General features: G+C 43.1%; 1 protein-coding gene across 2 annotated transcripts in view; it reads right to left on the bottom strand.

Annotated features, from left to right (window-relative positions):
* Window positions 1-13,094, bottom strand: part of LOC126299541 (phosphatidylinositol 3-kinase regulatory subunit alpha) — a 290,562-nt gene that overhangs the window by 146,356 nt on the left and 131,112 nt on the right. For both annotated transcript variants that reach the window (XM_049991535.1, XM_049991534.1), the window contains exon 3: window positions 560-690. In XM_049991535.1, the coding sequence (XP_049847492.1) occupies window positions 560-665 (106 nt within the window). In that variant the 5' untranslated portion in view covers window positions 666-690. The remainder of the gene's footprint in view (window positions 1-559; window positions 691-13,094) is intronic.

The raw sequence follows: 13,094 nt of genomic DNA, 5'->3' as shown, positions 1-13,094 counted from the left end.
CAAGTTTTTCATTTGTTTCGTGTAAAATGCTCTAAACTGTTGCAATAAACTCTTGTACAGAATGAAAAGTATGAAATATAGATACTTTTGACATATATTTGAGAATCTCATTTACACTGTTCTCCTGGAAGCCTACTAAAAACGTATCCTCCAGAATAGAGCACATCTTTCTGAATGGCGGACCGAGTGAAAATCATATTTCTGTCAAGTGTTCGCAGTCTGCATCCTTCAGTCCCTTTAGAAAGATTGCCCACAAACAGCGGTCTGCATGAAGTCGTGAAATGTTATCGCAGATCGTTCTGAATCTCCGTGCTAAGAGTAATCTTCATGAATGAGTTGCCTCGAAGTATGACAGAGGGAAAGGAAGCAAACTCAACAGCCGTTTCAGTACCAGTGACAGTGGAGTGCATTCTTACCATTAAGATAGGAGCGCACAGTGTCTGCACTAGTTTCCGAATGTGATACTTCCAATAAAGCTTTTTGCCTACCTTCTGTTCTAAGAATTTTGTATGTTAAACATGTCTGATTATCCGTGATCGTAAAACTTCGCTTTCAAGACAGTTATATGTAAGAATATTTAACACATTGTTTTGTTGCCGGTTCTTCCCTGTCTGCCACGAGCTGTTTTTACCTGCTACCCTAATTGCTACATCATTAAGTTTCATGTCTTTCACAGTGAGACTTTACGTACTTTATGACAGATTACCGACATACATTCACGAAAACCAATAGGCCTAGAACAGAACCAACCGGATGGCAGCCGTCTCTTTACAGCACTCACTGCGACTTAAACCTGCTCTTTGACACTGGAGACCAACTTCAGTGCCCCTCCTTGTAGATTCCATAGGAACTATTGAAGTGTTTTTCAGCTATTCCATAATCATCCAAGATATAAAAAAGACAGAGCACGGTCAATTAATAAATGATTTAGTTAAATCAACATTAAACTCATTGTTAGTGAATGTGAAGTGATTGTGGACGGCAGTGGTCGAAGCACTGTTGAAAAATACATCGTGACGTTCGCCTAACCGGATGTTGGCAAACCATAGCAACCTAAATCAGGATGGTGTGACAAGATGTGCACTTTACTTCTGTCTTATAAGATCTCAAGAAATTTTCCCAGAAGTAAAATTTACTGACAAACTTTAAACAACTTCGAAAGACGTGTATGTTTCAAACGCCAAATATATCAGTATAAATGGTTCGTTAATACACATCTCTCAGCAGTTTCTCGTTCAGAAGTCAAAGTTACGGTTATTCGTTCACAAAATTATTTTTGACAATGCCGCCTCGAGGAAAACAATTTCTGTTTTCTCACTTTACTTTTGGTCATACTGTTACATCATCATCGGTTCCTCTTTTTTATTTACTGCAAAAGATAAAGTAAATCGGAAAGTAGGTGAATTTATGGTCATCAATTTCGCGGTTTTTTTGAAAAATCATATACCTCAGCAGAAACTTTACAGACACGTATGGAGAAACAGATATTCTTGACATCACCTCTTTTTCAGTATAACTTATCTTTTACAGTAAAGTAGAATTATACCACCCCGTGACAGCAACGATTCCAGTATCAAGAGTACGCTGAGAAAGGAATGTGTTACACGGTGTCTCGAATTTAGGAAACTAGTCAACACAACTAGTGTGTAAAATTTCACACATATCAAAAACGCTGCTTTAGCGCTAAATGAGACTGGTCTTTCCAATCGTTCAGACACCACTGTTATAGGAATTAAGTTCTTGCCGAGGCGAGTATGCATTACTAAACTGAAAATGTAATGGCAATGAAATTGTAACAACAGAAGACCACTTAACTCTGTAAAACGAGTTTTTAAGATATGAATTTGATTTTACAGATTATATAATTCCGAACACTTGATGGGAAAGAGGCACACTCCGTGAACTCTTCCAGGATCTGTAGGATCTTGTCCTCCTCTGGCAAAGATCATTCTCCGTTGCTGTCAAAAACACACACACAATTCTTTCACCTTGGTAAGTGAGCTTAATTATTAACGTAGTGTGTCTCAAATAACAGTGGTCATGGCATTGCCTCTCTCAGAAATTAAAGACATTTTAACTTCGCACGTAGGCTGCAGCGTCTTCACAGATTTACCAAAGTGACCTCTGTAAATCAGTAGAGCGTTCCGCCGAGGTTGCTACACTTATCAAGGGATCGTGCTATGTGCGAAAACCACATCGTTTCAATGTACTTTGTCACACTGCCAATAAATTCCACAGCCGAATATGCTTGTACAGGTAGCAGGAAGATCGCCGCGCATCTGGAAATGTCTTACGTCGTACTGTAAGATTCCGCAGCTCTTAAAAGGCTTCTGCTTGGGCGTGATAACGGGAGATCACGCCGCGCCGTGGCGTGAGATTTCTTGGCGGGACAAGGTCTCAAACGAAAGAGTGCTACGTTTCTTATCTAAGAGCCGCCAAGATTTTAAACGGCGATAACTTAACAATAGCCGCTTTCTCTCACGTATACTGAAAGGCATACTGCTTTCTAACTTCAGGAACGTTTTTCAGCTCCATTTGGCAGACGGTAACTGTTGTGTTCTATTGAAGCTTAGTACGCCCGTAGAAAATGTGTATAGACCAGGAACCAGTTGTTACAAGAGAGCCTACTTCTGTGACAGGTATAAATACCACTGATACATAAACCTTTGGGTCTAGCGAACTCTTCAGAAGTAATTTGGACGTACCACACGAAAAATAAACAGGGGCTTCAAATTTCACCAAACGCATTTTCATGGAAGAGAGGTCGTCACTACAAGGACTAATTAAGTATTTAGATCATAATCCAGTTACTTCCAAGACTTTCTTCCCCTGTGTAGATAAAATACATAATTATATGTTTTACAAAAAAGAGGTCTAAGACGAATTACACCTTTATGGCTTAACAACCATTGTCACTATACTTTCACATTTTTCACTTAGAATTAACTGACTTACACGATGTGTGAGGCAACGTACTGTTGGAAAAAAAATCTTTGTAAAAAAACTAGCGCCATTTCAATTTTGTTATTTACATATATCGTACAAAGTCACTAACGGCAGTGATGGCGGCACTTATACAATCTAAACACACAAACGCAATCAATCTCAGTGCCATCTCACTTAACATGGGTAAATAAGTATAGAAGTCAATTATGTGGACCAAAATACAGTATAATGGCCCAAATGATCGACAACACAATATAGCCTCTGTGGCCGCCAAATATTTGTAAGTTGCGTTTTATGTTCGCTGAAATAACCGAACGTATTGTGTGTGTAAAATTATCTTCTTCTTCTTCTTCTTCCTCCTGCGGCTGCTACTACAGTAAGGTTGTTCGCAAAAGATAATGTTGGTTGCCTCAAGTATCCATCATTCTCCCCCAATAAAGATGCTCTCGCTTCAAGTGTATCCACCAAAGTTTTTTCTTACTAAATAAAAAATTCTATTCCTCTCGTGAACTTAGGGCTCAGGTCATAGTTTCATGAATATAAGTACCACTTCAATACATCCATCTAACAACTAGTACTTTCCGTCCGCCACTCTCAGCAGGAATCAGTTCCTAAAGATACAAAAAAATTTTAGTTACGCAAGATTACTTCAGCAGCAGCAGCAGCAGTAGTAGTAGTAGTAGTTATTAGTCTCCTACCAGTGAACTACAACTATCCACAAAACAGGTATGTGCGTTGGCTAATCAATAACTAAGGGTAAAAGGCCGCTATAGTTTCGTCAGTTACAGCGAAATCAGTAGCTACGGTAATTCTGATACATGCGTTGGAAACTGTGCATAGCTTCAGCCACATTCAGTGCCAGTAGTAGGTACACACAAATGGCGACTCGTCTGGAAAACTGGTCTCGTGAAGAAATCCGCTCAATTATTCGATTTCTGTGGGCAAAACATGTAGGCGCGACAAATTCACAGGCAGCTGGTAGGGATTGTAGTGTTTCGTCAGCCTGTCGCAGAATGGTGTCTAAAGTTTGCGGCCGGTAGAGGGAATGTCACCGACGAGGATCGCAGTGGCCAATCCCGCATGTCAACAACAGATTTGAACACACCTTGTGTGGAGGAGCTGATTCACGACAACAGACGGATCGAGTTACGGCATATGACGGTAGAATTGAGAATGTCGTTCAGAAGTGTTCGACACATTGTTAACGATATTCTGCAGTACCAGAAGTTTGTTCCGCATGAGTTCCGCGAAATCTGACCAACCAACGCAAAGAGCGACACATGGGGGTGCAAGTCTGCAAATTTTGCAACGGTTCTCGGAATGGAACAATTTTCTTCATCGCATTGTTACGGGTTATCAAAATGGTTCAAATGGCTCTGAGCACTATGGGACTTAACATCTGAGGTCATCAGTCCCCCTAGACTTAGAACTACTTAAACCTAACTAACCTAAAGACATCACACACATCCATGCCCGAGGTACGATTCGAACCCGTGACCGTAGCACCAGCGCGGGTTCGGACTGAAGCGCCTAGAGCCGCTCGGCCACTGCGGCCGGCTCTCTAACTTTTTCATTTGAAATATATAGCCAGTTGCCTACACGTTAGTGCAGTAGATACAGACAGGGCTTGCTCACCTGCAGCAATAACATCTGAGAGAAAACTTCTGATGTCACGATACATTTTTGCGACCTCTATGTAACATCAATAGCGGTAAGCAAAGTAACGTACTCCGACACTACAGAGCGGCAGTGCGGAAGTAGCGACCCGTGCCATTATGAGTCACGCACCTGAACAAACACAGGAAAGGAATACTGTCTCACTAACGATTCAAAATGCAAACTCTCCGTCCGATACATACTGGCACGCGTATCGAGCGAGGAAAGAAGGTGTAATGGAAATGCTCGCACACTTCTCCAGAATATCCACATCATTTTTGGCGGAACGACGGCACAGCAATCAAGATCGACAACAGAGGATTGTATGAGCCTATTTCTCAATACGCAAACAAAAAATCACACGAGTGATTGGAACCTGCGTAATCATTCTCCACGGTTTGGACATCTTTGAAAGTGTGCGACGGACTATAGTCTGACGGATTCATTCATGTGCATAAGGAAGGCTGGAGCAATGGGATTATTTTCTAACTTCATGACACGACAAAGTTCTACGAGTGAAAAAAACTGTAAAACTACATTCAAAGGAAGAAGTACGACTTTTTTTTCTTGGTTTGACCGATCTCTCGGCTCTAGTGAAGCATGTGCAAGTCTCTTCACCACGGCATAGGCAACACGCAGCCACTTGAACCTACTTTCTGTATCTAAGCTTTTACCTCCCTCTGAAATTTGTACCTCCCACACTTCCGTCCATTACCAGTAACTACTCCTTGATGCCTCAGGATGTGTCTTATCAACCCTACTACTTCCAGTCATTAAACCTGTTTCCCCCTCATTCAACTCAGCACCTGTTCGGTGATTATGCGAGGTACCCAAATAATCTCCTGCCGTCTTCGGTAGCACCATATCCCTTTCTTATATATGTGTTATTTATCGCCTACGTTTCACTATCATACAAGCTATGTCTGGAAAGTTCGGCAAATGGTCTCAGAAAATAATGAGAGCAAGAGCCACAAACAAAACGCCTTTATTGACCTTCAAAGTAATCACCATTAGCTACAGCATACTTCTGACATCGGCTGTAAAGCTGTTGGAAACTGTCAGCAAATGTTTCTTGTGGAATCGCTCCAAGCACAGTGGTCACGCGTTGCTGGTTACCTGTTTCGTTCGTGGCCTTCCCCACCACTCTCCGATACAAATTCACGATAGATCAAGCTCATGCTGTCGAATCAACAAAGTTTTAATTTTGGATTTTACCCACAGGTTTACAATCGATGTCAGAAGTGTGCTGTAGCTGACAGTGGTTCAAATGGCTCTAGGCACTATGGGACTTAACATCTGAGGTCATCAATCCCCTAGTCTTAGAACTACTTAAACCTAACTAACCTAAGGACATCACACACATCCATGCCAGAGGCAGGATTCGAACCTGCAGCAGCGCGGTTCCGGACTGAAGCGCCTAGGACTGCTCGGTCACAACGGCCGGCTAGCTGACAGTGATTACTTTAAAGGCCTTATAGGTATTTTGTTTGTAACTCTTGAGTCCATTATTTTCTCAGACCATCCACCAAACTTTTGAGACGCACTGTGTATCACGTCACACTATATACAAGTACCACCAGGAAAGTCTTAACACACTGTGTACGGAGCCCGAGTAGGGTTGACAGAGACAGTTGGTCAAGCGGACGGCGCACAGCCTCGCTCGCGCTGTGTGTAAAAATTCTCAGCAAACATTGCACCTCCTGCCTGCTGTCGGTAGCGATGCAGCATGCACAAAGAACGGTCTGCATCGTCCGACCTCATCTGTAATCCTCAAAAGCAGTTTGGACGTTCTGGTCTATGTCGAGTCCCACACTGCTTTCGTCTGCTACGTGTATCTTCATTGTCCCATTCCTGGCGTTATACACAGTTTTGAGACTGGAAATTTCGACTATAACGATGTTTCCAATGCCCAGAAGAAGAAATCGGCGATTCCAGTTCAGAAAGGGAAGTTGATGATTCTGATAATGATCCAGAATCCTCCGTGACAATTTTAAGACAAGTAATAAACAAAAAATATTGTAGTGAAGCGATTGAAATATTTTACCGTGATATGAACATTCGTAAACCAAATATGGTAGTTAGAAGTATCATGAAAAATCGCACCCAACACGTGTCTGAGAAACATGGCACGATATCAGTAACAGACAGAAGGGAAAAACGCATCGAAAAGTAACATCCTGGTGGTGTCCGAAATGTGATGTAGGTTTTGTATGCCTGACTGTTTCAACACCTACGGCACTTACGCGTAAGAACAGTGTGCTCCAGTTTCTCTTCGGAATAAAAAATTCCAGTGAAACATTTCGTATGTCTCCTAATATTAAAATTACGTAATAAAATTTTTAATATTAGGTAAACCAGGTTTCATTATTTCAAATGAGATATAATAAACATTTATTGCATTCACAGCTACGGAACCACAATTTTTGAAAAATATATTAAAAACAGCAGTCCAGCTGACACGTCCAGGGCGCCTGGGGCCAGTCTCTTATCAGCTGCACGTATAATGGGGCAGTCAAATGAAAACGAGACAGATGAAAAAAGGAAGTTAACTGTTTATTATTTCATTAGTAATCGCCATAATTATTAATACATTGAGTAGTCCCACATGTCGCCAAGATTCTGTTGCCTACGCAGCGGAAGTTGCGCTGGGAAGCCCTTACACATCCTCCATATAGTTCCGATCTCTCTCCATGTGATGTCATTATTTTTGGAACGAAGAGGTGCACGCCTTACTTCAATCATGCTTCCGTAGGCAACCGTAAATATTTTTCTATGAAGGAATTTACGGTCTTCTCTATCAGTGGGATAAATTTATTAGCAGTTAGGGCGATTATTTTTGAAATAATAAACATTTTACTTACTTTCTTCCAACTGTCTCGTTTCATTTGACTGCATCTCATATTTACTGTTCAGTTTTGAAAGGGTAAAAATATTTTGGATCGCAAGCGGAGACGCAGGACTGATTTCAGCGCTTTGTTTACTGATAGACTGCAGCCTGGTATTCTGCCGTAGTTTCCAAAGTAATCTGTACGTTGAGACTTCGAGAAAAACTAGGGAAAAAGTCGCTCTGAATGGGCCTATCAGGAAGTCAACTCTGACTTTACATCACGGGGCACACATAGTAACGGTTTGATAAATGACATCACGTAAAACGTCCGCAGCAATGACTAGCCTCAGGGATACAGCGGAAAGTCAGAAGTCGACAGAACGACGTAGTACCTGCTGCAGTAGCAGTAGCAAGCAGCTGCAGCAGCGTCGGCGATGAAAAGACGAAGAAATGGAGTTTGGGAGCGGGAGAGGCGAACATGTCTCCAAGGAGAGCGTGAAGGTTGCCAGCTTGACCTTCCCACGCTTGAAATATAGTACAATACTTCGGCGCGCCGCAGTCCATTTCCAAGGCAGCCGCGCAACACAGCACGTGGCCGCGTCCGCGCAGACTACTCCAAACTATCGCTGGTTCAGAAAAACAAAGTGACAATTGCGCTTGGTAGACGGGACGTTGTCTGCCGTTTCGCGCAAGCGCAATATGGCTCCTGTAGCAGCAGCTGTGCAGTTTCTTACTGAGTACGTTCATCAATTCCCGTTAATGTGCAGTACTGTGTTCGCTCTGAAGGATGTTTATTACTTTCATAAGTTACTTCATAGTTAGCTTCACACATTCCATAAAAGAAAATTACCGCACTTAGAAACAAATCGTATAAGAACAAATCGCAACAGCTTTACTACTGGCCGTAATTGTCCGCAGCTGACTTAACTGGCAGTTTGACGTAATAGAGCGATATGACAGCTGTGCACAGGGCAGAATGTGTGACCTGCCTCGAGCTGTGATCTGTGGCTGTTTAGTAGCTGTCAGATACTTGGGCATTTTTAGCCAGGTATAGTGGAACAAGAGTCCGGTACGCTCTACCAGGCAGTCGTTGGTCGATGATAGCGAGTTTCGTTGCGAAGACACGTCAATGGCTTCCTTTTATTTTAACCACACTGCATGTGTAGGTGAGCCTTCTTGTAGCACTGGGCAGTGCTTTACGTTAGTAATGGAGAACCGAGAAGTTATCGATCCTCAGTTATCGGATGTGTAATCGCCTCCACTGACCAAATTAAAACCGAAGTTGTCGGTTCTTGTGTTTGTATTCGTTTCCAGTTTCTGCATGCTGTCAGTTACTGTAAGAATTCTAACAATTTGTCATACAAACTAGTACATTGCAGATATGTTCTTCCGATACATTTTTCAAAGCAATATCAACCACATATAATTACGCTACGAAATGTCCCTTTAACTTCACAAAAATATTACGAAAATGCAAGAGCATAAAATATTTTTAAAAGAAGTTGTAATGAAAATAATGGCGTTATTCTAGGTGTAGTGGTATGGAAGGCTGTTACAAGCTTTGTGGGCACCCGTGACTAACAGAGGATAGGTTTGAGTCCAACTTGTGTGTGCTATTTAGTATGTGATGATGCAGAGTACATTTTCTATATGGATCAGAATTAGAGTGTGTACCAACGTCACATTTCAATTAGATGTGTTATTAACAGGTTAAAACAAATTCTGGAGCAATTAACACAATTTCGCAATGCTGAGCAGTTTGAGATGAATGTATGCATCCATGTATGTGTTTGCATGTCTCTGTAAGGCGTGGAGCAATATCACCGTACGTCTTACACAATGCAATTGCTGTATGGGCAGAAGTACTATGAGGATAGGATTGTCCTGGCACATACGTGAGTGGAGGTGACAAGTTCTCAAATATTTATTAGATTCCTTATGATTCTCGATAGTGTTCTCGTATCCGCTCATCTCTACCATACGTTCCATAAACAGTGTCTTGCGACTCCGGAGAATTTGTAATAGTACTTAAAAACGGTCCGCTTCCGTAGCTGAGTAGTCAGCGAGTCTGCCTCATGCGGAGGACCCGAGTTCAATTCCCAGTACTGCCACGGATTTTCCTTTGGACGGAGGACTAACGGAGCGCACTCAGTTTCCTGATGGCAACTTAGGGGCTACATGAATGAGAAGGCCTGAAAACGCGATAACGGCAGGCAGAGCCGTGTGCTGAGCCCACACCCCTCGATGACGTCTTGCGGCAGAGAATGACACGGCGGCCGGTCAACCTTGTGTGGTCTTCAGGAGCTGATTGCGGAGTCTCATTTAGTCATTTAAAAACACTAGTCTTCCAATCGACTTTTCAAATCAAGCTTTTTGTAACGTTGTTACAATGAACACCTTTCCAAATCCTACCGAAAAATCAGTATTGTGTACGAGCTTGGCGGAGTCACCCAACTACACAACTATACGGTGACGAAAGTATGAATCAGCTGGACACATTGGAGCGTACGCTTTATGAGTCCCCAATGAGGGTCATGTGAGAATTTAGTTGGCAGCGTATCTAGGGATAACACACGGAAGGAATAACATCGTTCCCACAAAACCCCGTTGGTTAAATTTGCAGAAAAAGTGTTCTTGGATACCTGTGTAACAATACTAATGGAATCATGATAAGAGAGATTAGAGTACATACTCAGGCAAAGGGAGAGTCATTCTTCCTTCGCCACGCACAGGGATGGAATAGGACAATGCAGCTAATATTGTAACGAAATATCGTTCACCATGCATTGCACAGTGGCTTGCGTAGTATTACTACTACTACTAGTAGTAGTAGTAGTAGTAGTAGTAATAATACAGATTTACGTATAACGTGTGCGTCAGGCAATGGAGGAAAGCGTGTTGCAATGTTAAGGGCAGGTACCTCCGACAGTTCGTGTAATTTGTTTCCTTGTAAGATTAGTGTGAGTAATAATATCTCATGTTCAAACTTTGGTGTTTTGCTGAACACAGTAGCAATTTAGACAGATACTGTCTCTTCTATTTTTCTGTATGTTTCATTACCTTTAAGGACAATTTTCCAATATTTTCACTGACTGGAGAAATGAAGAGTGGCGAAAAGGGCGATAAATTGTGATCGTGTGGCGCACAGTTAGCGTGTTGGTCCCTTCTTTTCTATACTCTAATTGGATAACTTTATCATACATAGATTTCTATCTCCAAATCGTCTGTAAGGAAAAAGAAAAATTAGATTTTAACATTACATCGACAAGACGATCATTAGAGATGAAGCTTATCTCGGATTTGCGAAAAGATTAAAAAGAAAATCGTCCGAGGCATTTTAAGCAGCATTCACCTCAGCTCATGTGAGGAAACCACGCACAGTACGAATCATTGTGGTATAATTACGATTAGAATACTGATGCTGCAGTTTTTTCTATAATACTCCAAGTATGCCCGGCATCATTTTAAAATAGCCTGTATGCACTGATCAGACGGAACATTATAACCATCTACGTAACACCCCACCTTTGGCTCGGATAACAGCGGCGACGCGTCGTGGGATGGAAGCAGTGAGGCCTTGGTAGGTCACTCGAGGGAGTTGGCACCACATCTGCACACACAATTCATGTAATTCCCGTAAACTCCGGAGAGGAGGGTGATGAGCTCTGACGCCACGTTCAGTCACATCCTAGATGTATTCCATCGGCTTCAGATCTAGCGAGATGGGAGCCAGCACATCAATTTGAACGGCAACTGTGTTTCTAGAACCACTCCATCACACTGCTGGCGCATTATATTGTTGAAAAATGCCTCTGCCGTCGGGAAAAATGGTCGTCATGAAGGGGTGTACCTGGTCTGCAACCAGTGCACGATACTCCTTGGCTCTCATGGTGACTTGCACGAGCTCCGCTGGGCCCATGTATGCCCACAAAAGTTCCCCAGAGCATAATGGTGCCGCCAACAGCTTGTACTTGTCCGGCAGGACAGGTGTGAAAGAGCTGTTCCCTTGAAAGACAACGGATTCGCCCCTCCCATCGACATGAAGAAGAAGGTACAATGCAACGCTTTGCCACTGAGAAACGTCCAGCGCCGATGGCCACGGGCAATTTCAGTCGTAGTTGCAGATATGCTGGTGTTAACACTGGCACATGCATGGGTCGTCGGCTGCCGAGGTCCATCGTTAGGAGCGTTTGGTGCACTGCGTGTTCACACACTTGCACTCTTCCCAGAGTTAATGAGTTGGTTCAAATGGCTCTGAGCACTATGGGACTCAACTGCTGTGGTCATTAGTCCCCTAGAACTTAGAACTACTTAAACCTAACTAACCTAACGACATCACACACATCCATGCCCGAGGCAGGATTCGAACCTGCGACCGTAGCAGTCGCACGGTTCCGGACTGCGCGCCTAGAACCGCGAGACCACCGCGGCCGGCGAGTTAATCAGTGATGTTAGTTCAGTCACAGTTAGCCGCCTATCCTGTTTTACCAATCTGTCCAGTCTACGACGTCCGATATCTGTAATGAAGGATGGCCGCCCATCCCCACGACATCTGGACGTGGTTTCGCTTTGGTTTCGCCACGAGTTGAAGATATTCACCACAGCACTCCTCTAACACCAGACAAGTGGTGAAGTTTGCGAAATGCTCGTGCCAAACGTCAGGGCCATCACAGTCCGGCCTCGGTCAAACTCAGGTAGATCGCGCGCCTTCCCCATTCTAAACACGGACAGCATGGGCACTGATACTATATGCACTGTGCGTGTGTCTGACTAGCAATCTTTCTTACCAAGATGACGCTGCAATCGCCTGGACGGGTTTATATCGATAGTAGGTCGATGGTCATAATGTTCTGGCTCATCAGTTTATACTCGTACAAGGGTACACGTATGAACCTGTACTACTGGATGCGCAAGAATTTCTCCTAAGGCGTCAAACTAGTGATATTGCTTCGGCAGGACTGCAGGTGCTATCTTGACGGAAATCATATGATTCGACAGTCTCCCGAAATCCGAAGCAAATACGTACTCAACAATTAGTATTACCTTTCGATAATAATGACGTAGGCTACGTCACGTGTCTCCGGCGCAGTCATGGATGTACAACAATTGTTGGTGCTCGAAGTAAAGACCGGTCCAAAAGAAAAAGTGTACAGTGCGTGAAAGTTTACGAACAGCAGAAAAAGTTTTTATGTCCTGAACTTCTAAATCATAAACTTCAGTCAGAAAGTCTAACACTGTCTCTCCAGATACCTAGTTTTCACGATATGATGAAAGAGATAAGAAGAAGATACTGCTGTTCAGCCAAGTGCAGCAAAATTTCATAAGAGAAATTACAGCAGAAATTTGGTGCAGTGGTACTACAGCGGAGGAGGTTGACGCCTGGCTAAGCGCAAGCACGTGTTGTGTATTGACAGTTAGTTAATGGGGGGCGAGCTGCCGTGCAATTGCGACAGCCCTGCAGCGCGGAGGCAGACGCCTCCCGCCCAATTGGAACATTCATCGCCTGTATATTGTCAAGCAACACTGGCTGATGAAATATACGTTCCATAGATGTAGATGCAGAAGTTTACTTCACACAGTTCTGCTAATTGGAAGATTCAGCATAGGAGACCTGTGAATATCCGGAGTCCCACTTATATGCAAATCTGTGATTAGAGTAGAAAGA

The sequence above is a fragment of the Schistocerca gregaria genome, chromosome X (assembly GCF_023897955.1).
Source record: "Schistocerca gregaria isolate iqSchGreg1 chromosome X, iqSchGreg1.2, whole genome shotgun sequence".
Classification (NCBI taxonomy): domain Eukaryota; kingdom Metazoa; phylum Arthropoda; class Insecta; order Orthoptera; family Acrididae; genus Schistocerca; species Schistocerca gregaria.
The sequence above is the reverse complement of the archived record's forward strand: the minus strand, read 5'-3'. Positions and strand labels throughout refer to the sequence as shown.